Source organism: Trypanosoma brucei, chromosome 8, assembly GCF_000002445.2.
Source record: "Trypanosoma brucei brucei TREU927 chromosome 8, complete sequence".
NCBI classification, from domain to species: Eukaryota; Euglenozoa; class Kinetoplastea; order Trypanosomatida; family Trypanosomatidae; genus Trypanosoma; species Trypanosoma brucei.
The window spans coordinates 1793900-1819326 of NC_007281.1; the positions used below are offsets into that span (position 1 = coordinate 1793900).

Genomic DNA, 25427 nt, shown 5'->3' on the forward strand with positions numbered 1-25427 from the left:
GTACTTCTTTTTTGTTTCCGTATCATTTACCTTGAAAAGGTGAAGAAAAAGAAAAGGGAATTAACAATATAAGAATGTGGCATACTCTTTGCGTCTCCCTCTCTTCCCCATTGTTTCCTAACCTACTCGCCCACCTGATTTGCCTTCCCCCTCCCTTCGGACTTTGAGTCTGACGTTTTCAGTTCGATCCTCTTATGTTGCATTCTTCTCATTTTTTTTTCTTTCCTGAGGGCGGGGAATAGCGGGGTGAAAATGTTTCGTACATGTGAGGCACGTGACGAATTAACTGCAGGAGAAAATAGTGGTAAGATGACAAAGGAGAAAATCCTAGTGAATTAGTGGACCCTGATCCAGGGGTCTTAGTGTTGTCATTCTTTTTTTTGTTTTTTTTTGATCTCTCCTCATCGTCATTTTGTTTCATGTTCGTATCTTGTCCGCGTTGAAACTTGCAACGCCGCAAACCCCCACAAGCCCCCACACACATACGTTGGTAATGTAATGTTGTGTTGCACATCTTTCGGTTCTGCATGCGGAGCTCTCTCTCTCTCTTTCTTTTTTCTTTTATTCTGTGCCCCTTTGGTTATTTTTAATTTCGTCTTTCTTCTTTTTGGAGCGTTTGCCGCGCGCTTCTCTCCCTCCCGTCTCCCCCTCATCTTTTGGTTCGGTTTACTTTCCCCTCTCTTTATGCGCAAAAATCCCTAAATTTTTTCCTTTTCCTCTTCGGGCGCAGCCGGGAGGATTGTCACACGTGGGCGCAAAGACTTACCCTTTTACTCATATATATATATATATATATGTGCTTTAACTCTGTTTTGTACGTGTGCCTCTTTTTTGTGTTCCCATCGCTGCACTTCCCTAATCCCTCTTGTGCGCGTTTTGGGGATGATATGGGAGGTTTCGTGTCATCGAGTAGGTGAAAGGAATACGGGATGTGACTCGCCCGATTCACTTCTATCCCTTTCGCTTTCAGGTGGTCACATTCTTGACGGCATGTCGGCGCAAAAAAGAAAAAAGAAAAAAAAAAGAGCGCACACACATGTACACGCATCACATCGCCACTGGGGGAAGATCGATTGGTGATGTTATGTGCCGGACGGAAGGGAAAGAAGGGGAAGCTAAAATAAAAGTATGACTTTAAAGCGATGAAAACACGTGTTAGTCTTCGAGTGGGTGGTGTTCAGGTGGAAAGCTATGCGACTGTTTGCTGATTATTTCGGTTTCTTCCTCTGTCGTTACTACTACTGCTGTTATCGACGTTGTTGTTGCTGTTGTCGCCTCCACTTCTTCTGCTTTAACTTGGTGCCCACTTCCCTTTTTCTCCCTTTCCTTTTTGCCCTACTGTCATAAGTCTAAACAGGAACAACTATCACCACCACCATTGCTACTCGAGGTGTAGCTTGATCTGTCAACCACCATGGAACGCTCGAAGCACGTAACATCAAATTAGCAAAAAAAATTAACTTGGAAATGGTGTTCCCCCCCTTATCTAAGAGCAAATATTATTGACAAGGTTGTTGTGTTACTTGAAGGCGGCTAATAGTTGCGATGGCTGCTATTCCTATACTTGATATGTTACTGCTTTATGCAAACTCTGCTCTTCTTGACTTATAACTTGTTTCGATTTCTTTATTTATAATAATCTCCATTCTTTTTTTTTTCGTGACTAACACAATTGCAACAAGAGTAGGAGAGACCGAAACCATGGGAATCGTTCGTAGCCGTCTGCACAAGCGGAAGATCACCGGTGGAAAGACCAAGATCCACCGGAAGCGCATGAAGGCTGAGCTTGGCCGTCTTCCCGCTAACACGAAGCTCGGTCCTCGCCGCGTCAGTCCCGTGCGTGCCCGCGGTGGTAACTTTAAGCTCCGCGGCTTGCGTCTCGACACCGGCAACTTCGCGTGGGGAACTGAAGCTTCTGCCCAGCGTGCTCGTATTCTTGACGTTGTATACAACGCTACATCTAATGAGCTTGTGCGTACGAAGACGCTCGTTAAGAACTGCATTGTGGTTGTGGATGCAGCGCCCTTCAGGCTTTGGTATGCCAAACACTACGGTATCGACCTTGGCGCTTCCAAGTCGAAGAAAGCTACGCAGAAATCGACAGAAAAGAAGTCCAAGAAGAGTGCTCACGCCGCTGTTGAAAAGTATGACGTGAAGAAGGCGTCCAGCAAGCTGAAGCGCAAGTGGGAATACCGGAGGAAGCACCACAAGATTGAGAAGGCATTGGCTGATCAGTTGCGTGAGGGTCGTCTTCTCGCCCGCATCACGAGCCGCCCAGGTCAAACTGGCCGTGCGGACGGTGCGCTTCTGGAGGGCGCTGAGTTGCAGTTCTACCTGAAGAAGCTCGACAAGAAGAAGCGTTAGGAGGCGTTATGAAACCATGGTATCTTGTTTGGGCGCTCACCCGCTCGTATTTTTGTTTTTTTCTCTTTTCGTAAATCATTTACGTCGGTACTTTTTATCTTTATCACTAATGACTGTTTTAAACGTAACAGACATATGATAAGATAATTTCGGTGCTTTGTGTGGATGGGCCGGCCTCTAAAGGCGGCTTATCATCGGAAGATACTAACATGTTATAGTGGCATTCTTGCCGGGTTACATACGCATTGTCCCCTTTCTTTTCTACATTTTTTTCCTTCGTCACTGCACCCACTACTTGGTAATTAAAACCTTTAAAACAAATAATTGACAAAAGAAACCATGGGAATCGTTCGTAGCCGTCTGCACAAGCGGAAGATCACCGGTGGAAAGACCAAGATCCACCGGAAGCGCATGAAGGCTGAGCTTGGCCGTCTTCCCGCTAACACGAAGCTCGGTCCTCGCCGCGTCAGTCCCGTGCGTGCCCGCGGTGGTAACTTTAAGCTTCGCGGCTTGCGTCTCGACACCGGAAACTTCGCGTGGGGAACTGAAGCTTCTGCCCAGCGTGCTCGTATTCTTGACGTTGTATACAACGCTACATCTAATGAGCTTGTGCGTACGAAGACGCTCGTTAAGAACTGCATTGTGGTTGTGGATGCAGCGCCCTTCAGGCTTTGGTATGCCAAACACTACGGTATCGACCTTGGCGCTTCCAAGTCGAAGAAAGCTACGCAGAAATCGACAGAAAAGAAGTCCAAGAAGAGTGCTCACGCCGCTGTTGAAAAGTATGACGTGAAGAAGGCGTCCAGCAAGCTGAAGCGCAAGTGGGAATACCGGAGGAAGCACCACAAGATTGAGAAGGCATTGGCTGATCAGTTGCGTGAGGGTCGTCTTCTCGCCCGCATCACGAGCCGCCCAGGTCAAACTGGCCGTGCGGACGGTGCGCTTCTGGAGGGCGCTGAGTTGCAGTTCTACCTGAAGAAGCTCGACAAGAAGAAGCGTTAGGAGGCGTTATGAAACCATGGTATCTTGTTTGGGCAGTCATTTTGTTTGTTGTTCTTTTTTTTTCTCTCCACTGAAACAATCTGATGCGCCATTTCTTTTTCTCTCATACTTTCAAACAACTTTTGTGACCTCACCGTTCCTTCGCCCTCCCACAGGGGGAGCAAAGTCTTTTCAACGTTCCGAGGGCATCTATGAACGAAAGGAGTGCAAAAAAATCAGCTGGCTGTTTTCCCCCTTTTTCCTTTTTCATTCTGTTGATCGTGAACGCGTGTGTGGCGTTGTGAAAATTGCAAAAATAAGGACAGACACGAGCATATACACCAACACACCCGGAAAAAAAACCTTGTACTTAAAAGGAATATCACGTACTGAACACAGAGCATTGACCAAAGACGATTATTTATGTCGTTTAATGATAACCTGGCCACCAACAGCATTCGCTGTCTCGCCGCTGACGGCGTCCAGCAGGCAAAAAGTGGGCACCCGGGTGCGCCTATGGGAATGGCACCTATCGCATATGTTCTGTGGTCTGAAGTAATGAAGTTTGACAGCAAAGACCCGGAGTGGATCGACCGTGACCGCTTTGTCCTTTCTAACGGGCATGCGTCCATGCTTCAGTATGTCATGCTGCACTTGAGCGGTTATGATCTTTCCATGGATGATCTCAAAAAGTTCCGTCAGTTGAACTCTCGCACGCCTGGTCATCCCGAACGCGGTGTGACGCCTGGAGTTGAGGTTACCACCGGTCCACTTGGACAGGGCATTGCTCAAGGCGTTGGACTTGCCATTGCAGAGGCCCAACTGGCGGCAACGTACAACCGTCCAGGCTACAACATCATAGATCACTGGACGTATGTGTTCTGTGGTGACGGTTGCCTCATGGAGGGCATCGGGCAAGAGGCTCTTTCTCTTGCGGGTCACCTCGGTCTTGAAAAACTGGTCGTTGTGTATGACTCGAACCGTATCAGCATCGATGGAAGCACTGATATTGCCTTCACCGAAGATGCAGCCAAAAAGTACGAGGCACTCGGCTTCCACGTTATTCCGGTGAGTAATGGGGATTCAGACTTCACTGCACTGCGCGCGGCATTTGCTGAATGCAAGCAAATCAAAGGACGCCCTAAGTTGGTGATAGTTAACACAACCATCGGGTACGGTTGCCGGTTGGCGGGGTCTGAGAAGGCACATGGTGCACCTCTTGGTGATGACGAAGTGGCACGTGTGAAAGAACAGTTTGGTCTTGATCCCACCAAGAAATTCCATGTGCAACCGGAGGTTTACGGGATATTCGGTAAGAACGCTGAGAGGGGTGCCTCCCGTCATGAAGAGTGGCGTGTGCGAATGAGGAAATACACCGAGGAATTTCCACAGGAGGCGGATGCTCTGCAGAACCAACTTGATTTCAAACTGCCCCCCGACTGGAAGTCGAAATTGCCACTCAATGACAAGTCCATTGCCACGCGGAAGGCTAGTGAGAATGCCCTTGGAGCCCTTTTAACTCTGACCCCAGCTTTGGTAGGTGGTTCCGCAGACCTATCTCCCAGCAACCTCACACGCCCGGGTTCAGCCCAGATGGTTGACTTCCAAAAGGACACTCCGCATGGGCGCTACATCCGGTACGGTGTACGTGAGCATGCGATGTGCGCTGTCATGAACGGCATGCACGCTCACGGAGGCTTTGTTCCATATGGCGGCACCTTTCTGAATTTCATTGGCTATGCCCTGGGTGCTGTGCGCCTTGCCTCACTGGCTCACCATCATGTTGTGTACGTGGCTACTCATGATAGTATTGGTGTCGGGGAGGACGGCCCGACTCATCAACCGGTGGAACTGTTGGCACTGTTGCGTGCCACACCCAACTTATTGGTATTCCGCCCAAGTGACCAGACGGAGACAAGTGCAGCGTGGGCCCTGGCTCTGGAGAACACAAGGGGCCCGTCCATTCTCTGCTTGAGCAGGCAAAATACCGTGCCGCAGCCGACCTCTAAGCTGGAGGGTGTGGCGAAGGGAGCTTACATCCTGATCCCGGCAGAGAAGCCGCAGCTCATCATTGTTTCAAGCGGTTCGGAGGTTTCAATTGCAGTTGATGCCGCGAAGGCCCTCAGTTCGGAAGTGCGCACCACCGTTGTGTCGATGCCTTGCCAGGAGTTATTTGAGCTGCAGCCAGTTGGATATCAGCAAAAAGTATTCCCTGAAGGCGTGCCTGTTATCTCCATTGAGCCGTTTGTTAGCACGGGTTGGGAAAGATATTCGCACTACCACATTGGTATGGAGGGCTTCGGTGCCTCTGCGCCAGCCGATCAACTGTACGAGTACTTCAACATCACCGTTAATCATGCCGTTGAGGTTGGCCGAAAGCTCGCCAAGAAGTACGTAGGGGGTACAGCGCCAGCGAAGCGGTCCCATTTGTGAGGTGGAGTGTTTGCCTTGTGAACGTGCCATGCACGCACGCCCATCGAAGTTCAATCTTGTTTTATGTCGTCATACGTACGTATAAGTTGTTTTATTTATTTTTTAAAAATCCTAACGTCTACACGTTTTCCTTGCTTAATGGTTTGCTTTTGCCATGTTTTATCGACAATTATCTTCACCACCACCATCATTCCAGGGCTGGAAGGCTCTGTGTATGCGCACCCGGTTGCCACCCATTGGAGGGAACATATCTGTGGAATATGGGCGGCAAGACGCAAAACCAAGAAAACAGGAGAAGGGGAAAGATTATGATTCATGTGCTTGCTGTTACAACCAATATAATTACGATGGAAGCATCATTAAAGGGTGTAACTGGAAGAAACTGAGGAAGTGAACGAACTCAATTAAGAAAGGGGTAAACAATGTAGACATGGGCGGGGAAAGGGAGAGGAGCGAGGTTGTGTGCAATACATTTCGTTCGTTAGGCACACAAAACGATTCAGTTTATGTATTTTTTTTCTTCTTTTGATTTTGTTGATTTATTATCGAAGTACACCTTTGTTGCTTTCGCTTTTGACTATTATGCTAGCGCTGAGGAGTTAACTGAGCGTCACGAGTTTAGCGCCTATTAAACTGTCTATTTTTTCTGTTTAATTATATTTTTCATTTCTACTCTCCTTTCCTTCAGCCCCTGCACACACTCCTTTGGGGAGCAGTAGGGACGGAAAGGATTAGCGATGCGTTTTTTTTTTCCTTTTTTGATTCTCCAGGAAAACGGAGGAAACCGACTTCCATGTGTTCAAATGAATACATGAGGTTTGTGTAAGCCAGAAGGAGGCACGTCCAGGTTTGCGGTTGCCTCTTACATCAATCTGTTCCACCACGGAATGCTGCTGCAGCCATCGCAGTAGTTAACTTTGCATGTTGTAATTGGCTGCAACCTCTTGTCGTATTTTCTCCCTTCCTCCCTTCCCTCTTTCTTTTTTCTTTTTTGTCTTTCCCTTTCGCCTCTTAACTTTATGCATCTGGCAATCGGTATTATCATCTTCCTTTAGCGCCGCACAATCAACCATATATGGTCGGCATTAAGTGTAGGAACCGCCGAAAGGCCCGTCGCGCACACTTCCAAGCGCCCAGTCATGTCCGCCGCATCCTCATGAGTGCCCCACTCTCTAAGGAGCTACGCGCCAAGTACAACGTGCGCTCGATGCCTGTGCGTAAAGACGACGAGGTGCGTGTTAAGCGTGGGAAATTCAAGGGCCGTGAGGGCAGAGTCACCGCATGCTACCGCCTCAAGTGGGTTATTCACATTGACAAGGTGAGTTGCGAGAAGGCGAATGGCACCACTGTTCCCGTCGGTGTACACACCTCCAACGTGGAGATCACGAAACTGAAGCTCAACACCAGGCGGAAGGCAATCCTCGAGCGCAAGGACCGCAGCACAAAGGCCGACAAATCGAAGGGTAAAGTTACCGCCGCTGAGAAGGCCATGCAGCAAATGGACTAAGCGAATCAAAGGAAAACCAGAGGCCCTACCAGCAGTGCCAAATTGGAAATCAATAACCCGAAGGGTGGGGAAGCGGCGAACTTTGGAAGACTGTAAACCAAGATTGGTTGCGTAGTGTGCTGCGTTTGCTTTTTTTTTCTTTCGTTTTTATTTCTTAAATAATGTCGTTTTTTCATTTTCATGAAAGCTGACAAATTATTTTAAACAAAAAATAAAGGGAAAGGGGGAAATGAGTTTCCTTCATATCCAATGCATGTTATGGGATACCGCCATTTCTTACGGCACGCAGCAGTTGTTGCTCAATCACTGTGAAATCTTCTTTCTTTTTTTTTTCCACCTGCCTTCACGCTACAACACATAAATCATTTCGCTATGGCGTATATTTTGTCCATGTGCGTGGCAGAGAAGCAAAAGGAAGAAGGATAGGCCCAACCACTTCCGGCAATGTTTCGCATGACTCGGCTGCGCATGGCCATTACTGCAGCTGATATTGAGGCGAAACTAAGAAACAGCGAGAAACTCAAACCCGTGCATGGCGTAAAAGTAGTGGACGTGAGCGGTGGTTGCGGGAGTTTCTTCAACATCACGGTAACATCTGCAGCATTCCGTGACCGGTCGTTGGTGCAGCAACATCGTCTGGTAAATGAAGTGCTGAAGGGAGAAATTCCCCTGATTCATGGTTTTTCACTCACGACTAAGGTGGAATGAGAATGGAGGCGGAGGATGGCAAAATAAATAGAGAAAGAACACATGGAAAAGCAGAGCAGTGCCTTGTTTGTGCACGTATCGCTGTGTGTTTGGAAATTTTTGTCCGTAGTTGAGAGAATTCAGCCCCTCCTTTTCCTCTCACCTGTGCTTCGACTTCAATTCACAATGCCATTTTCTACCTTCGGTTAATGGCATGTGCGGAAGTTGCCTTTGGGATGCTGCCGCTTCTAATCATCATTATCATCACTGTTTATCGTTATCTATTGATGCATTTTAAACGGTACGCAATGGCTTATATGTTCCACAAAGCAGTGGGATCGAAGAGGAATAGGCACGTCATTACATGAGTTATGGACTGAATTTGCGCTTGTTTGTGCTGCCATTCGCTGACTTTTTTGTGCGTGTTTGTGAGAGAGTTTGTCGGCACGAAAGATGAATGAGTGGTGGCCTTCAGGCGTTAACATCATCAACCATCAGCGTTGTTATCATCATTATTGCTATCGTTGTATAATTGGTTTTTTGTTCTTGTTTTTGTTTTCGTTGTTGTTTTGATTCACGACCTGTCGGGTGACACACATTGGCAACAAAATGCAGCGTTCGATGATATGAAGAGACGGGCTGCAAAACCTTTCCTTTGGAAAGAGATTCTGTACTTTGTGAAAAGTGCGATTAGGGCACTGTTGTAACCAACACCTCGGCCAAGCACTGAAGATTGGTGAATTAAAGTGACGAAAGAAAAGAAGTAACAAAGTTAAATGAACTGACCTTCTTCACGTCGAACACCTACCGTTTCCTTTTTTTTTTGCGTTTACTGTCCGCTTTTGTTACGGCGTTCCGCAGTCCTATTTCGTCTGTTTCAAGTTGTATTTCCCATCACCTAGTTCCCCAAACATACACACATACAAAAAAAAGTGGGGAAAGTAACGAATTAAATAAATAAATAAATATATATATATATATAGGTTTTACCCGCCACTTAGCGATGGATGGTGAACAATTAGAAACAGATCCCCTCACGGCACCATTGGGTGGAAGGAATGAAGATGAGGACATACCGGTGGAAGGAACCGACAAGGAGGGCGATAACGACTGCGGCCCGGCATTTTTTGAGGAAGAGGAAGAGTGTGCACAGCTTCTCGCGCGCGTACACGAAGCATGGAGGAATGAATCCAAACTCGAGGCACCACCGCATGCGGATGAAGGGGGAAAGACGTGGAATAAAACACTTCCCACCGCTGCTGAGGATCCGCAGGGTGTTGCAGTTGCATTGGAACGTTTTGAACGCATCATATCTGTATATCAAGAATCCCCACATTTGCTGCACAGCTACCTCGAGGAACTTCTTGGGCCACTTATGGTACTGTTGCAAGATTTGCTTACTGGGGCAGCAACCATCTGGCGCGCAGAGCAGAGGACGGAAGTTTGTACTGGTCCTCAGGCGGTAGGTGGTGAAGTGGTTTCACATGGTTTGGGTAGAAACTATGATGAATACGACGCGGATGCACCAAAGAGCTTCATACATCATGTTTGTCGTGCCATCTACGTAGTGGTTAAAACGGCTGGGGAGAAGTGTTGCACATCTTATTTTTCCAATGATGTGAGATTGTATGAAGATGTCTTTTACGCACTGCGATGGTGGCAAGAGAGCGGTGAGGCACAACGGGAGTGGGAGGTACGCTACTGTTTGCTTCTCTGGCTATCTAACCTTGTACTTGTGCCCTTTTCCCTTACCATAATCGACTCTTCCACCAGTGGCAGTGGCTCCCTTTCCGATACGGTGCTGCAAACTGCTGTGGCGTTCCTGAGGGACACATCGAAGTGTCGGGAGGGGGCTGCACTTCTCGTGGCGCGTTTATTGACCCGACCGGATAGTGAAGATCACCGTGTTTATTTTTTTGCTTACGCACAAAAGGTTGTAGCGGATCCCGCTAGTACCAACCTCCTCGTACACGGTGTTTTACTGGCACTAGCGAAGACCATGAAACTTGGGCAGCGAGGTGAGTTGGCTCCACATGCACCACAGCTTATTCCTAGCGTGACAGCTGTTTTCTCTAGAAGTGGGAGTGACACACTGCTGTGCAAGGCGGCGGTAAAGGTTGTGCAGAGGCTCGCGCTTTCCTTGCTTAGGAGTCGATCTGCACCGTGGAAATATTACAGGCATGTGGCTTCCCTATATCAAAACCTGAGCGGCTCAGACGGCCATGAGGCGACCGGTGGTAACAAGAATGATGAGGTGAATAATAATAATATGATTCATAGCAATGAGGAGGAAGGCGGGGAGGGATGTGAAGAGGACGATTACTTGCCTGAGGATTGTGGTTTGGAGGAAGCAATAGGATTGCTGCTGGATGCAGTGGGCCATAAGGACACGGTGGTGCGCTGGAGCGCTGCGAAGGGCATTGCGCGTGTTTGTGGGCGGCTCCCTCGTGCGATGGCGGGGGATGTCGTTGACGCACTCCTCGATGTGTTTAGCAACGAAAATTCGGATAGTGGTTGGCACGGAGGACTGCTGGCTTTGGCGGAACTCTGCCGCCGGAGCCTTCTTCCTGTCCAGAGGCTCGCAATGGTAGTTCAGTTTGCAACGAGAGGATTAGCGTTTGACTTGAGCAAAGGGACGTATAGCGTAGGGTCACACGTACGGGATGCCGCGTGCTACGTCTGCTGGTCAATTGCCCGCGCGTACAATGCGGTTGATATCGAGGAGCATGTACACAAACTGAGCACCTGCCTTGTTGTCACCTCCCTCTTTGACAGGGAAGTTCATGTGCGGCGTGCGGCGGCGGCGGCTTTTCAGGAATCTGTTGGCAGGTTAGGTAACTTCCCTGATGGTATTCGTCTGGTCACGACAATGGACTTCTTTTCCCTCGCCTCATTGCAGAATGCCTACCTTCATGTTGCACCGATCGTTGCGGAAAACGCGTCATATAGAGGCCGGATGCTCGAGGAGCTGGTGGCCGTTAAGCTTTTGCACTGGGACCGACGTGTACGGTGTTTTGCCTCACAGGCACTCGGCCAGATTGGCGTCTTGGAGAGCCGAACAACTCTGGACGAGGTAACGCTGCAACTTCTGGGCCGGGTTACAAACGACACGGTGGCCATTCGGCACGGTGCTATCCTCGGCATAGCGGAACTCGTCAACCACTTGGATGTGCATTCATGGTCAAAGGAACTTATTTGTCAAATTGCGGGAATCATACCGCGGCTGGATGCAGCGCGTTTGTTTCGTTCTCGTGGAGGTGAATATGTTCGACAAGCGTGCTGTCACCTGCTTGCGGCCGCTTCTCGTCGACATATGCCGCTGCCCGAAACCGTTGAGGTGCAGAAGATGGGTGGAATGGTTGGACGTGCTAATACTTTGGCAAAAATGCAAGAGTTCTTTGAGGACACGTGGAAACAAATACTAGAATGGCTACAGTTTGATGCCGTGAATGCGTATGAAGAGTTTGCAGCAGCGTACTACACTGTGTTTGCCAACCCTTTCCATCATCAGGTACTGCACAAAATGTTGAGCGGATGTGAAGAAGGCCGCAACCCGATGGAGCGCCGTGGTAACATCCTTGCCACCGGAGCATTGCCATGGTCGGTGATATCTAAACACTCGAACCAACCAAAGGGGGATGATGATGGCGTAGACGAAAGTGAAAAGGCTTATTTTATGATGATACTGAAAACAGCTATGGGTGCTACCAAGTTAGAAAAGTGCAAGGAGATGCAAGATGCTGAATCCCGAAGGAATGCTGTTCGTTCCCTGCGCACAACTTTGACGCGCATCCCTGAGGGAACCCCTCAGATGACCGTAGGTCTTTACGAGTCTGTTGTGCAGCATATCGTTGCCACACTGGATGATTATGCGGCGGATCGGCGTGGTGACGTGGGGTCGTTTGTGCGACAGGAGGCTATTGGATCTCTTCCTGCTGTTGTGGAGTATGGGTTGAAAGTGAAGTGTTGCTCCAGTGCGTTGGTGGTGCGTGTAATACAGGCACTGCTAAAGCAGGCTATGGAGAAGTTGGATCGGTTGCGTGGGCGGGCTGTTGAGGCATTACAACAAATTGTATTTCTTCCAGGTGCGCTACCAAGCGAGGGCGGCAACAACACGGGGCTTACGCATATGGACAAGCAGGGCACATTTATTAGCGAAGAAGCGAACAGCGCTATGAGGAACAGTGAAATGATTTTAGCTGAAGAGGGGGAAAATTTACTTAACGACACTAGCGTATTGGCCAAAGTGGTAACAATGGATCCCGCAGCAGACAAGTGCTCACCACAAAACGTTTTTACGGCTGTGGGACGCCCGTTACTTCTTACACGACTGTTTGCATCATGTGTGGTCGAGGGTCTGGTTGTTTCCGCTGGATCCCTCTCTGTGCACATTATGCAACCAGCTGTTGACGCACTTCTGCATGCCTTCAGGGCATCGACAGAGGAAAGTGTCTATCTTTCATGGGTGTTAATTACGGTTGCTGCAAAACATGCGCACAACGAACGTGTTGTTGTGCCGCTTTGCGTTACCGTGAGCCGCCTCATCAACGCATGTGTCTTCGATGAAGATCGTCATATAGATGTGGTGGAGATACTAAGGAGTGAATTGAAGTTTTTCGCCACGAACATCCACGCACTGCTCCCACTTATTGGTGTGCTTGGGGACCTCTGTCGTAGTCCTGTTACTGCCGCGCGGCACGCCGCCTGGGGGCTAAGTCTTGTGATGCTCGCTAGCCGTTACCCGAAGGTCCGCGCTCGTATGGGGACTGACATGTACACTTCTCTCCTCGTACTTTCTGCAGCGGATACGACCCTCAATCTTGATAGGGCCATACAGCAGCTCACTGCGACACCGTGGGATGGAAACGATGCCACCAAAGTGCGTAGTGCAAGGGATGAACTGTACGGTGCACTCGGTATCGAAAAACCCTCAAAAGATGCTGCGACAGGCGATGCGGTGGAACATGAAAAGAAAAAAACAGCTCGAATGGTAGCCAGTTCATACCTTCATCTCGTACATGAGGCAGGGTACTGAAGGGGAGAGGATCCCATGCACATCCTATAGTGGAGCTATATTTTTTAAAGGGGAAAGAGATAAAACAGGTAAATAAAACAGTTAAGCCTATTTGTTCTTCTTTCCATATATATATATATATATATATATGGTGTCGTTTCCTTATCGAATTCTTAATTTGTTGTTGCTCATTCCCCCTTTTCCTTGTTATCAGCGCTGGATTCACGTTGGTGGGCCTTTAAGTAATGGACGAAAGGGGACATGGTCAAAAATAACGAAGCAACTATCATAAACAATGAAAGACAGAGAGGAAACTGTGGAACAGTCCCATCTGTCGAAAAGACACTTCGCCGCTCCGACGAGTAACGTTGCCAATCGCAAAGGTGAGCTCTTGTGTGTAAAGGTGGGTTTGCATTACACTGTCCAAACGCGTTTCATAAATCATAATTCTTTTCTTATGAGTGCCTCGCGCATATAGTGCACTGACACCACCTTCGCATGCTCCGTTTGTTTCCCTTTTTGCTGTTTTATACTTCCCTTTTTTTTTTTGCTTTCTAAATGCCAGTGCTTTTGCACGTCTGGCGGGGTAGCGTACTGCCGGGCCAACACTGTACACAACCCTTAGCGGTCCGCCGGCGTTTCCCCCTTTTTTTCTAGTAGCATTTGTCCTTGTTAGGGACGGAACTCTTTGCGACTCAGCTAACATGGCCACGAACGAGGACACCGTTGCTTACACACTGAAAGAGGAAAACTGCGGCACGCTTCGTGGGGCGCCACCCAGCAATGAGTTTTTGCTTGCGAACGACATGGAAGAACCGTTTATGGTTCACCTTTGCGCAGTTGATGGGTACGCAAGATGGTGTCGCAGAAGAAATGAAGAGACCAGACGACGGTGTAACGGTAACGGTGGTGAGGGCGAGGGGAGGAATAATTCCTCTTTCAATAGTGCTTTTACCCCCTATGGGCAGCTTGTTGGGTCTATGTCATCTTTGCCGCTGCGTGGCGAGGCGCACTATCCGAGTTACAGTGAAGATGATACACTGTGTGTCACTCTCCAGATGTTCCACATGGGGATGCCCATCACACCGATCCTGCAGTCGTCCCACACATATGGTTGTCACCAAAGGTTGGAAGAGTGGATTATCTTTCCCATAGCCATACAAGATATCCCACTTGACGCTTTGGTTCACTGTCATGTGTATGCACCCCACGGCCTGGTAGGGCGCACATCTTTTCACCCATTCACGGCTTGCGGTGAGTTAAAGACAGGTAGGCGGCGCTACGAACTTCAGGCGGGTACTGCTGCTGGTACCGAACGTGCTGACCACGACGATTCCGATAGTGTCAATGGTAATAAGCGCGCGCCAAGTCGCATGGGGATGAACCCACAAGAGCTGATGCTACGCGATCTTCGGCGCGGCCTCGTCCCTCAAATACCGTGGATGGACAAGATGATTAAGCGGCAGGTGGGAGAGCTGCAGACAAAAAACGACGAGACCACAGGGTCACAGTCAATAGCGCTTTCAGTGTTGTTTCCATCAACAAATGGTGATCAACGGGTGTTTCTTCTCTCAGCACCGCGGGATAAACTTCCGGCTAGCATTGTTTCACTTATCCCTCCCCCGGATAGAGTGGTAACAAGTCGGACTTCCCCGTTCGCCGCACTTGCAGCTACACCTAAACAACCTTACGTTGATTTGTGTGTCGACGACGAGAATCTTTGTGAGGCTAAGGTGGCCGCTCTGTCCAATCCGAGGCTTTTTCTTTCCAGTGCGAACACACAGCCTGGGCCTGTTGAGCGGGCTCAACTGAAAGAAATTGCTCAAAAACCACTGATTCACCTTGAGGAACTGAAGTTAGGCGAAAGGACTCTTCTTTGTCGGTTCCGACATTTCCTCACACGAGATCCAGCTTATTTTGTGCCTTTTATGCGGTCGGTGAATTGGGATGATAAAATTGAGAAGCGAGAGGCCTTGAAGGTTATGCAGCAGTGGAAACCTATCGGTTTCACTCAGGCGTTGATTTGTTTGTCCTTTTACTTTCGCAAGGTGGTGGACGTCCGTATTTACGCAATTAATGTGCTAGACAAAAGTTCGGATGACCGTCTGTTTCGATTCTTGATCCAACTTGTGCAAGGTGTGAGGTACGATGTTAATGGCGAACTGGAAACGTTTTTGCTTCGGCGGGCCGCGAATTGTTGGGAAATTTGCTCCAATCTATTCTGGTATGTGCTGACAGAGGCCTCATTGGGTAGCGGAAACTCCCAAGGAGATGGGCAGCGCTATGGAGATGGGCAGGAGGAACGGTACACTACCTTCCTTCAGAATATCAAGGCTACGCTGCAGCGGACAAAACCGTGCTTCCTTCAGCGGATTCATCAACAGGTGAAGCTTATGGGTACGCTGCGCACGTTAAACAAGTCACTATTGAAGGCCAGTGACCGGGTCAAACGAATGGAACTTGCCACGTCACTCATTGACAGCAAAGAATGCGGTATTCGGGAGCTATTCTTCCCATCTCCCATCTCCTCCCTCTCCGAGGACCCGAGAGAGACGGCAGCAGTGCAGGGACGCATTGTCACCCTGCCAACGCACCCCAGTGCAGTAGTGGAGGATATCATCTCAGAGGGGTTTTATATGTTCAAGAGCGCCATGATGCCCATCAAGGTCCCTTTTGTCCTCCACCCAGAACCCCTAGGCAGCAACACTTGTCACCGCAGTCCAGTAGTGGAAGATGGAACAAACACGGGACCAAGCACTGTCCCAGTAACAGTTTCTAGGCCCGAAGGTGGGTTGCTGTTCAAAGTGGGTGATGATGTGCGACAGGATCAACTCGTCGTTCAACTCGTGCAGCTCATTGACATGATACTGCGACAGGATGGGCTTGACCTCTGCCTTTGCCCGTACCGCGTTATTGCCACAGGCCCAACAGAAGGTTTGGTAGAGTTAATCCCTAACGTTGTTACTCTCCAAAGCGTGCAGCGTGATATCACAGGGTTCATTCGTTCGCGCAATCAGAGTCAGGAGGGATACACAGCGGCTATGTCACGTTTCACCAAAAGCTGCGCTGGTTATTGTGTTCTAACGTTTATATTAGGTATCGGCGATCGGCACCTTGAGAACATCCTGCTAACACACGATGGTCGCCTACTGCACATCGACTTCGGCTACATCCTTGGAAACGACCCCAAGCCGTTCCCGCCTCCAATGAAAATCAATAAGGAAATGGTGGAGGCACTCGGTGGCCCGCAGAGTACCGGCTATATGGAGTTCAAGTCGTACTGCTGTAGTTCGTATAACATAATTCGAGAGCATGCACAGGTTATTTTGAGCATGCTCTTGCTCATGGTAGATGCCTCTATTCCGCATATATCAGGCGATGGTAAGGTGGATCCGCGTGTCAACCTGTTGAAGGTGCAGGAGAAACTAAGGTTGGATCTCTCCAATGCAGAAGCATCGCAGTACATCCAAAATGTCATAGCTGATAGTGTGGGGTCTATTTTCACTAACCTCTGGGATGTTTTACATGCCGCCGCTCAGGCGCGGCGGGCCTAAAGGCTCACACTTGGTGGACGATCTTTAACCGGTGACGGGTTGAGAAAAGAATGAGGCTGAACAGGTCGTGTGCACACGTGGAAGTGTGCGGCTCGCTACATATGTTATTTCTTTCAGTGCAGTTTTGAGGAGTGTTGTTACGGGGAATGGTGTCTGGAAGACTGAGTGTTGGCACCGAATGTGCCACCCTGTGCTCAGAAACTTGTGTGAAATCGCTTGTCTCTTTTGCTAACATTGCCACATCCGACGTACGCATTTTCATGCCTACGGAGTTGTCAACATGGAAACGGAAAAGGGTGCGTTTGTCTTCCTAAGTGCTACTTCACCCGGCATACATCGCTTTGCATAGTCAGCAGGTGTTGTCAAATGTGTCTCTCTTTGCTCGCGTCACCTCTCTGCCTATGTTCCTTTCGTCATGTTGTTGATTGCTCATCCATATTTGGGTAAATGATAAAGGTTTCTGTCAATTCTTTATGAAACGGGGTAGTGATGGATGTGGTCCGGATGCTTCCCACCCCAGTTTGTGTTTTCATCGCGAAGTACTGACTTGTCTACAGTGGTCTGTCATCCGCCGTGACTTTCTGGAGAAATTACGATTTACTCCACTGCTTCGGTTCGCTGAACCAAATAAGCTGTGGCGCCACAGTAATGAGGCGCTCGGAAAGTGGATCCTCTCACAGGTGGCACGGGACACATCCAATGGGATGACATCAAACGATATTATTGCATCCACTTCAAGCAGTTGCATCACACCCTCACTCAGTTGTGCGATGTCGTCTTTCTTTCCTTCCGATGATGCGTTATCACGTGGAACTTATGATGAGCAACTCATTCGTGACCTCTCGATGAAGTGTACAACCCCCAGCAACCAAGAAACCATTAAGTGCATCACACAGCTAGTGAAGGAGTTCAACCTTGCGGAGCGTTGCAAGAGAGCCACATCAGAGGTCCAGAGACAAATGGCGAATGTAACCCTTTCATCGGTCTGCGTTCCAGTCATCCGCACCATAGCAGCAAACGATGAGAAGAACCGCACGGCTGTGCAGAGGCGTATACAAGGTGCGATTGCCACTATTGACGTGGTGTGGTCCAGGAACATTCCAAGGGATGCTCGATCGGGTTGTCCCCAGGTTTCTATCCCACTTGCCGCGTACAAAAAGCTTGACATGAGTTATCGCCAATTCGGTGGCAAGAGCGATGAGGAAAAGTATCCACGACTCAGTTATGAAAAGTGTTTTACTTTGCGAGCAGCAACATTGGCGCTTCGGTATGAGTGTTGCTTGGCAACGGGATCTCTGCAGCTGTGTGCAGACCTGCGATTGAAACAACACCTTCACGCTAACGGTTACCGAGTCATAGATTTATGTGCTTCGCCCATCAACGCGTATATGGGGGAACCCAAGGAGGGTTCCTATCTTGTAGGCGAGAGTCGCGCTGAAGAGAAATCATCCAGTGAGGTCAATGACTCCTTTATTGGGTGTGAAAACACCCCAAATCACTTCTGTAGTGCATTTCCCGATACGGACTGCTACTTTGGAAGTCTGGGGAGTGTGCTCAAATTTGACGTTGTACAGGCGTATAATACGCCCCAAATTAACCCGGATAAACGTCCGCTCCTTCTTACCCTTGATGTTCCGTACGACGAGGATCTCTGTGAAAGAATCTTTCTAAAGTTGGTCAGTGATATGAAGCGCGTCGAGACCGAATTGGCAACGATGGAAGGAAGTGTTAACACCGACTTGGTTGTTGCAGATTATGTGTTGGTGTTGCCTCTTTGGTGGGAAGTTCCACTAGAGATCAAGAAGCGGCTCTTTTCGTGTCCAAATGGTAGCGGGGAAGAGGCCTCGGCAACCGGTAACATTGAGGGTAAGGAAGATGAGGAAGAGGTACTTAAGAGAGTTATTAGGGAACGCAGTGCGTTGTTGAAGGAGGGTCATGTGCTTCCTTATGAATGGCCGGTGAAGTTGGCGGCAGCGGCTGGTGAGAAGTGGCCGTGTTTTGACGGTGTTTTCGTGGGAGGTAGTTATGAGTACTTTTGCACCATCACAAACAAGCGCCTCTCCGGTGTGACGGCTACGGAGGTGATTGGGTTGGAGCAACCGCGGAGTGTTCGTGGCGGTAACTCGTTGCCTTCGTTGCGTACCTCACTTGACAGCTTCTACGGACGGCAGGTGACGGCGGCCGGACGGTGAGTAATGTGAAAGCGAAGACTGAGAGGGGTCGTGTCACCTCACCGAACGTAGGTGTTGTGTGCACATACATGGGGAGGGCTATTTGATGGTGGTGTGATTTTCTCTCTGTTTGTTAACCCCTCCAGTATATAAGCCACGAGAGAGGTATGACGAGAACAACGTTTGGTCATTCCCTTCCTCCTCCTTCAACTTTTTTTCCGTTATTTTCTTTTAGGTGTTTAATCGTTGCTAGTCGTTGCGCCTAGGGCCTCAAAAGGAAGTGAAATTGGTGAAAGTCACTGCTGAAAGGGTCCTTCTTTTTGTCGTCGCAGTTAAGCAAAGGCACACATGGTCCGCTGGGGTGGTCCACGCTTCGAGTTCTACTTCACCCGCGACTTCTTGAACCACGAGTACCTTATAAAAAAGGAGGAAGCGCAGCGCGCGGCATTCATCCATAGTAAGCGGGAACATGAAAGGGCAAAAGAGGACGCTCGGTTTGCTGAAGCTGAACAGAAGAAGGCTCAACTCCAGGAAGAGGCCCAGCGACTAATGTCTGCAGAGGTGGAGGAGGCCGCCCGCCGCGCTGCTGCGGAAGCCGCAGCTCAAAACACTGCACATGCACGGCGACTCCGACGCCTGAAGGAATTGGCGGTTCCTGTCATTCGCGGGAGCTCTGCTCATTCCGCTGGAAGCCACGGTTGCGTGATGTACCCAACTCCGAAAGGTGTGCCTCTTCCTATGGGTCGCGACAGGGCTCCCTACACTCCAGGGGTTGATCGTCACCGTATTGTGCCACCCCCACCGGAACCTGGCGCCCATAAACCATGGCAAGGCAGTGGAACGGCATGGATGACGGATAAGAACAATGACTGGCAGAAACAGTACTACTTCACCAAGTCCAAGCGACCCGCGGAAACTCTGAGGGAGCGGAGGGCGTGCATTGATAAGATGGAGCGGTGTCACACCAATGAAGGTGCAGCAAAGAAGCCACCAGTGAACCAAGACGAAAGTCCCGCAAATGACCAACGTGAAATTCCCACATTTGGGACAGAGAGGCAGCATGATGAGATGGGATCGGAAAGTGAATCAGAGCGCCCACTTTCAATCTTCTCCCACGGAAGTTCCAATGCTCCCATTAGGGCGTTAGGTACGCAGCACATGGGGGATATTTCCACGAAGGAGGAGGTACGAGAGTTCCTAAGGCGGTACCCAACAGGTGTGGTGCCGCCCAGGGACCGGAGGGCAGCTCCACCTAATTTCAATGGCATGAATCTCACGGAGCTCACATCTTCCCTAATCAAAATGCAGAAGTGTAATTTGTGCGGTGGACATCCGTAGTAGAGATATTTGTACCCTTTCACCCCCTCTTCATGTATTATACTCAACGACAGTGGTAGAAGAAAAACTGTTTCTCTCGACACCTACGCTGACAAAGTAGGGGATGTGGTGTGCCTTTGGAATCATCCATGAAGAAAAGGTAGCGATACCGAAGTTAGGTAGAAGAGTTTCGGATATATATTTTTTATTGTTGGTGGTGGTTCACTCTTTGTTCATCCCGTTTGTTCTCTTTCTCTACGCTTCACTTCTGTACGATAGAGGATAAGCAGCTAGATAGCGCCAATCAGTGACATCGACACGTCACATACGGCACACGCGTAATCCTTGAAAAAAGTAAAAAAAAAAGTTCGCTAGAAGGATACAAGAGACAAACACCCATACAATTACAAAACCAAAAAAATGACAACATTGCACACTATTTCCAGCCTTGACTACGGTGATGGGCGGACATGTGTTTGCCGTATCTGTGTCTGCGGCAAACACAGGTGTACTGACCCAAAGTTGCCCTTCTTCGGGGAAACCACCTACAGAGATGAGTACGTCCCAAAGAGCACCGTGCGTGATATTGGCCGCGCAAGGCCCTCCACTGTATTTCCCATGAAAGCGGACCCGGGCCACTTCAAAACCACCAAGCAGGAGGCGTGGGAGCCACTTGAGGGCAAAATAGTGCGCCCCGCGGAATCCTTCAAACCGCGCACGGTGCTTGGGGAGCCTCTTCCCTTTAATGCCACCACCACACACCGCAATGACTTTCCGGGGCACCTCCCCGATCACCACCGAGCCCGCTACAAGCAGGAACCGTTGCCTAAACTGAAGGGGACCTATGAGACAACCAACCAGGCAATGCAGGAGCCCCTGAACAAGCACCTCGAGGCGGGAGAAATGCCGAAACCACCACAACCGTTCCGTGGCGATGCTACTTTGTTGCGCTCCCTGCCGTTTGACGCTATGGCAACGTACACTGTTGACTACCCACCAAAGGAGGCTCTGCAACAGCCGCGTCCGCCGCAGAAACAACCGTTTGAATCGATGCCCGACGTTCGTGACTTTGGTACAACACACTCTGAATCGTACAAGGTGCCGCCTCACCGCGTACGCCGCGTTTGTCCTGCGTCGCAATTGGCACCGCGTCCGCCGTCGGTAGATGGGCACTACAAGCTCTCCGTGTACGCTATCCCCTCAGGAGAAATTGCGGATTAGAGTCCGTAGTGTTTATGATTGCGACTGTCTACGTTGTTTCGGGGATATTCTCCTATCCTTTCCATTTCATCTTTCTCCACCGTTCACTCGTTCTGTCGTTCTGTTTTGTTTTGTTTTTTCGTCTCTTTCCAGTGCTGTGAAAACGCTGCATGTACGTATACGCGGCTGTCCTAGCCGCCTCACCTTCTGCATTCGACTTATTATGGTAACTACACCGAAAGAAGAAACAGAGAAAAGAGGCGAAAACGGGAATGGGACGGCGGAAATAAACATCGTTTTCAAACTGGATTTAGGAGCGACTAGGTGGAAGAGTGTCCGTGTGTAAGGGGAAATAAGCGAAGGGAAAGTGAGGAAAAATATCCTGTTTTTGCATGTATGTCCAGAGACGACTGAACGACAAAGATTCACTTGTATGTGTGTGTGTGTGTGTGTGTGCTTGTGTGCGTGTTTTTTTTATTGTTTTTTTTTTCCTTCTTCACGCGTTCCCGTCCCTTTCTTCTCCCTTTCCCTTCGTGTTGTTTACTGTAACCTGTTGCCACTCCTTCACGCACTTGAGTTTAGATAGTACCTGTGGTTATTGTCCAACAACTCCATTCTTACGAGCAGCATTCACTGCAGGCCCCCGGGGTACTTTTCTTTCTGATTTCGACCCGGATTTCCCTTTAATGTTTAATGTTTGGAAGTTGGCCAATTTATTATTATTATTTTTTTTACATTGTTGCTATCATCCTCAGCTTCCGTGGTGCATTCCATCTCCTCCCTATTGCTTCCCCTTCCCGCCCATGAGAACCCTTTCTTTTTTTTCTTTTTAAGAAAATGATTCTCATCACAGTCCCTTATTAAACATATTTATCATCTCGTGTTCGGGCACTTCCCGCCAACCTCGTTTTCTGGGAATGCTGAAATGTGGTGGAAAGGGGAAGTTTGTGGTTTGTGGGAGATTTAAAAAAAAAGGGAGTGGAGTAAAGCAGTAGAGAAATATTAAACACTCATATAAAGAGGAAAGAAAGCAGCAGAAATATTCAATGGGATTACAGTCAACAATTTGCTATGTCAAGGTGGAGTTGAAGAGAGAGAGAGAAAGGGAAAGAAAGGTGTGTGTGCGGTAGAGAGAGAGAGAGAGAAAAAAAGGGGGGTTGTAAGAACGCACAACAGAGGAGAAAAACAAAAAATACTTTTCAAGAATGCTGCATGTTTTAGCGAGGGGATTGCGTAGAAAATCATCAAAAATGTATACTGAGAAGGATGTATGTTTACATAAAAGAAAAAAGGGTTGTAAATAAATGACCATTGACCAAACCAATCACGGAAAGGCAAAATAGAGGACAGAGGAAGTCAAAGTGTGAGGTGATAGAAGGTATTATTGCAAGAAAGTAGAGGTGAGACGTTTATGTCATGCTTCTTTTTTTATTTTTCTTGTATGCCCTCTTTTTTTCTCTTTTTGATCACTCGTTTGTTTAAGTTGTGTAGTTGCTGCCCATTCATGGGGTTACTGCTACGCATCTCCTCCCTCTTAGTTCTGTTTTTCCTATTGCCATACATTATCATTCACTTTTTTTTTTCGTTGCTATACTTAATTTTTACGGTTAGCTGAGAACACAGATTGAATTCGTCGTGAACCCACGCGAGCGTCTGCTGTGTACCTATTCGTCGGTGCTGAAGAGGCGACGAGACCTTCACGTTCGAAAAAGAAAAAAAAAGTAGCGAACTGAGCACAAGGCTGGAGAATATAAAATCAGCAGGAAGAAATTACCATCCAGAGTAAAAGAAGCATCTATGCGCTCCAATGGCGCAGTTCATATTTCTAATGACACCTTCGCGGCCAGTACACGAGATCATACCAATGGCGTGTTTCTTGTGACGAGTAAAATAGTTGAGGGACGTGTTTGTCACAGGCCACTGGAACGGCACGTTTGCTTTGGCCACTGCGGCGACAGAGAAGAAGGAAAACAAAAAGACAGTCAATATTCTTTCCATGCCTCCTCCGATGGAAGCCGCGTCGTGTCTATTAGCGCGAACGGTTCAAAACACTATTGTATTGGCGTAGAGGATGGGCGTGTTTGTGAGTTCACCGTGCAACATCCTGTAGTAAGTGTTGGTTGGCATCCAGTCAGCAAGTCGTTGCTACTGCTGTTGCTTTCCGGGGGCAAACTTCTTTTATTAGACACGGACAAGGTGACACTCGGTGTGGGATTCCAAGGGGACGAATGCGTGTGTCTGCATTCTCTTGTGGCGACCTGCAGGCAAGGCAGTGGTAAGAGGGATAGCCAAGAAACAGCAAAAGCGGGGACACTCGTGAAGGCGCCTTTTAACTTAAATAGATGTGGTTTGTCAACGCCCGATCCCACAAGTGAAGGAACAGTAAGTAAGAAATTACATGGAACGATAGAGGGGATGAGGTCTGGCTTAGGAGGGCAAGTCCAGGAGGTGGTAACAAAGAACAGAAGGGGAAAAAAAGGAATAATAAAGAGAGGGGAAAGTGCGAACGAAAGATATGCGTTAGCGCAGATTGATGCCACACAGTCCCCGCGCGTTGATGGTTGTAGTGACATAGTCGGCATGTGTATCATTCCTCCTTCACGCAGCCTCCCTGTAATGTTGGTGTTGCTCTGTCGCAACGGTGATGTCTTCTCCGTGAAGCTCAACAAAGACGGGATGCCAGCTTCACTGTCAAAAGAATATGACGGTAGTGTGGGAGCTGCGTTCGGTGAGGCACAGGACATGCAGATGGATTCTGTCTTACGCCCGTGTGTTCACTATTTGGTTCGTCGTGATTCTTCGTCATGTGGCCTCGCTGGAGTCCCCCTGGCGGTAGGCACCTCTCTGTTAGACGAAGACGTTGGACTACGCATTATATATGTCATGTACAGCAGCGGAACGTTAGGCGGTTATCTCTTTGACGAACCCGACGTCCTCTGTCGTGATCCCATGCGGCAGCAGGCGGACGTGTCGGTCGTCCTGGGAGCTGCAGTCCCTTGTGATCACAGATTATTACATGACCATGTTAACGCGTGTCGTCTCGTTAGCATACATAGTTGCGGTAATGCAACCCTTATTAGGTACGGAGATGAGGTGTACTTGTGTGTGTGGCCCGTGTGGTCGCGTGCTGCCGCGGGTTGGGTGTATAGAACTGAAAACACGGAAGGTTTCCAACGGTTACCGACCATTGCCCGTGATGCTAAAGTGCCGGAGCCTGTTGCCCTTCGCGTGCCCTATAGTACCCACGGTGCGAATATTGCGGTTGGTGTGAACGACATTCTCATCTTCCCTGAGATGACAGAAACGGCAGCCATGTGTGATTTTGAGAAAAAAGTAACGATTGTTAAAATATTGAGTCTTGTTCTTATCGCGATATATGCACGAAGTGAGAAGTTTGTGTTGGCACCCGACTCCACTGAGGATGCTGTTGACGAGGGAAACGACAACGAGGTTGATGGGAGCAGAAGTAAGGGCGGCAATGTGGTGCAGACCAGCCTCGAGGAGCTACTTGGGCTGATACCTACCTTATGTCGACAATGGCTGTGTGGATATCCCCGTGAGGTCGTCGATAGCAGCACCGCCGCGGTGGTGAAGGGGGTTCACAACATGCACATGAGGTTCCGCGAGCGGCAAACGAAACAGCTGGAACGGGAACAGCGGCTTTGGAAGCGGGTTGAGGCTCTCCAACAGAAGCGTGACGAAGTTGCCGATGCAGTCGCGGAGTCCACTGACACGCTTTGCGACGCCATAGTTCACCGCGGCGGGGTAAGTGAGCTCTACGCTGCGAATAAGAGAATGGGGAAAATTCATGAAATATTGAGTACTCTCAACTCGGAGGTGGAGCGGCGGCGAAAGGAAAAGAGTAAGGTGTGAGCAGAATGGCGAAAAGTCCCCGATGCCGTTTTTACAAAACTAAGTGGGGTACGCTTCCCTCCAGTGAACACCATTAAGAGGGGGTTGGTCAGACCGGGGGAAAATAAGAAATAAGGTTTTGAGGTAAGATGGGCAGTCTTCCACGTGGCAGGCATATGCACAGGTACCGTGGACCGGCAGCGATGTTGCAAAATATGTACAAACATATATACGCAATAAGTGCTCGCACAAGGGTCGAAGGTGCGTAAACAAAAGAGCTATTAAAAAAAAAAACATGCGTAGCTGGTTGTGCTTTAGGTGCCAAGCAGTGTTGTTGAATTTTGTCG

General features: G+C 48.9%; 11 protein-coding genes across 11 annotated transcripts, besides 11 other annotated features; all 11 read left to right on the forward strand.

Moving 5' to 3' along the window:
• Positions 1-25427: part of a sequence feature (sequence corresponds to BAC RPCI93-11J15) that runs on past both edges of the window.
• Positions 536-608: a sequence feature (CT-rich).
• Positions 777-796: a microsatellite.
• Positions 1702-2364, forward strand: Tb927.8.6150 (40S ribosomal protein S8, putative; the record flags this gene model as incomplete). The annotated part of the gene is made up of 1 exon (XM_842352.1): positions 1702-2364. One exon carries the CDS (start codon positions 1702-1704, stop codon positions 2362-2364), a length of 663 nt encoding a protein of 220 aa, XP_847445.1.
• Positions 2704-3366, forward strand: Tb927.8.6160 (40S ribosomal protein S8, putative; the record flags this gene model as incomplete). Its single annotated transcript, XM_842353.1, has 1 exon — positions 2704-3366. One exon carries the CDS (start codon positions 2704-2706, stop codon positions 3364-3366), a length of 663 nt encoding a protein of 220 aa, XP_847446.1.
• Tb927.8.6170 (transketolase, putative) lies at positions 3769-5778 on the forward strand (the record flags this gene model as incomplete). The annotated part of the gene is made up of 1 exon (XM_842354.1): positions 3769-5778. The coding sequence occupies one exon, from the start codon at positions 3769-3771 to the stop codon at positions 5776-5778; it is 2010 nt and encodes a 669-aa protein (XP_847447.1).
• Positions 5868-5888: a sequence feature (AT_rich).
• Positions 6721-6778: a sequence feature (CT-rich).
• Tb927.8.6180 (60S ribosomal protein L26, putative) lies at positions 6854-7285 on the forward strand (the record flags this gene model as incomplete). Its single annotated transcript, XM_842355.1, has 1 exon — positions 6854-7285. One exon carries the CDS (start codon positions 6854-6856, stop codon positions 7283-7285), a length of 432 nt encoding a protein of 143 aa, XP_847448.1.
• On the forward strand, positions 7730-7993 carry Tb927.8.6190 (hypothetical protein, conserved; the record flags this gene model as incomplete). Its single annotated transcript, XM_842356.1, has 1 exon — positions 7730-7993. The coding sequence occupies one exon, from the start codon at positions 7730-7732 to the stop codon at positions 7991-7993; it is 264 nt and encodes an 87-aa protein (XP_847449.1).
• Positions 8510-8543: a microsatellite.
• Positions 8912-8952: a microsatellite.
• Tb927.8.6200 (tubulin folding cofactor D, putative) lies at positions 8976-13007 on the forward strand (the record flags this gene model as incomplete). The annotated part of the gene is made up of 1 exon (XM_842357.1): positions 8976-13007. One exon carries the CDS (start codon positions 8976-8978, stop codon positions 13005-13007), a length of 4032 nt encoding a protein of 1343 aa, XP_847450.1.
• Positions 13113-13136: a microsatellite.
• Positions 13691-16540, forward strand: Tb927.8.6210 (phosphatidylinositol 3-kinase, putative; the record flags this gene model as incomplete). Its single annotated transcript, XM_842358.1, has 1 exon — positions 13691-16540. The coding sequence occupies one exon, from the start codon at positions 13691-13693 to the stop codon at positions 16538-16540; it is 2850 nt and encodes a 949-aa protein (XP_847451.1).
• Positions 17014-18732, forward strand: Tb927.8.6220 (hypothetical protein, conserved; the record flags this gene model as incomplete). The annotated part of the gene is made up of 1 exon (XM_842359.1): positions 17014-18732. One exon carries the CDS (start codon positions 17014-17016, stop codon positions 18730-18732), a length of 1719 nt encoding a protein of 572 aa, XP_847452.1.
• Tb927.8.6230 (hypothetical protein, conserved) lies at positions 19060-20049 on the forward strand (the record flags this gene model as incomplete). Its single annotated transcript, XM_842360.1, has 1 exon — positions 19060-20049. One exon carries the CDS (start codon positions 19060-19062, stop codon positions 20047-20049), a length of 990 nt encoding a protein of 329 aa, XP_847453.1.
• On the forward strand, positions 20449-21249 carry Tb927.8.6240 (hypothetical protein, conserved; the record flags this gene model as incomplete). Its single annotated transcript, XM_842361.1, has 1 exon — positions 20449-21249. One exon carries the CDS (start codon positions 20449-20451, stop codon positions 21247-21249), a length of 801 nt encoding a protein of 266 aa, XP_847454.1.
• Positions 21659-21697: a microsatellite.
• Positions 21939-21962: a sequence feature (AT_rich).
• Positions 22318-22384: a sequence feature (GA-rich).
• Positions 23026-25101, forward strand: Tb927.8.6250 (hypothetical protein, conserved; the record flags this gene model as incomplete). Its single annotated transcript, XM_842362.1, has 1 exon — positions 23026-25101. The coding sequence occupies one exon, from the start codon at positions 23026-23028 to the stop codon at positions 25099-25101; it is 2076 nt and encodes a 691-aa protein (XP_847455.1).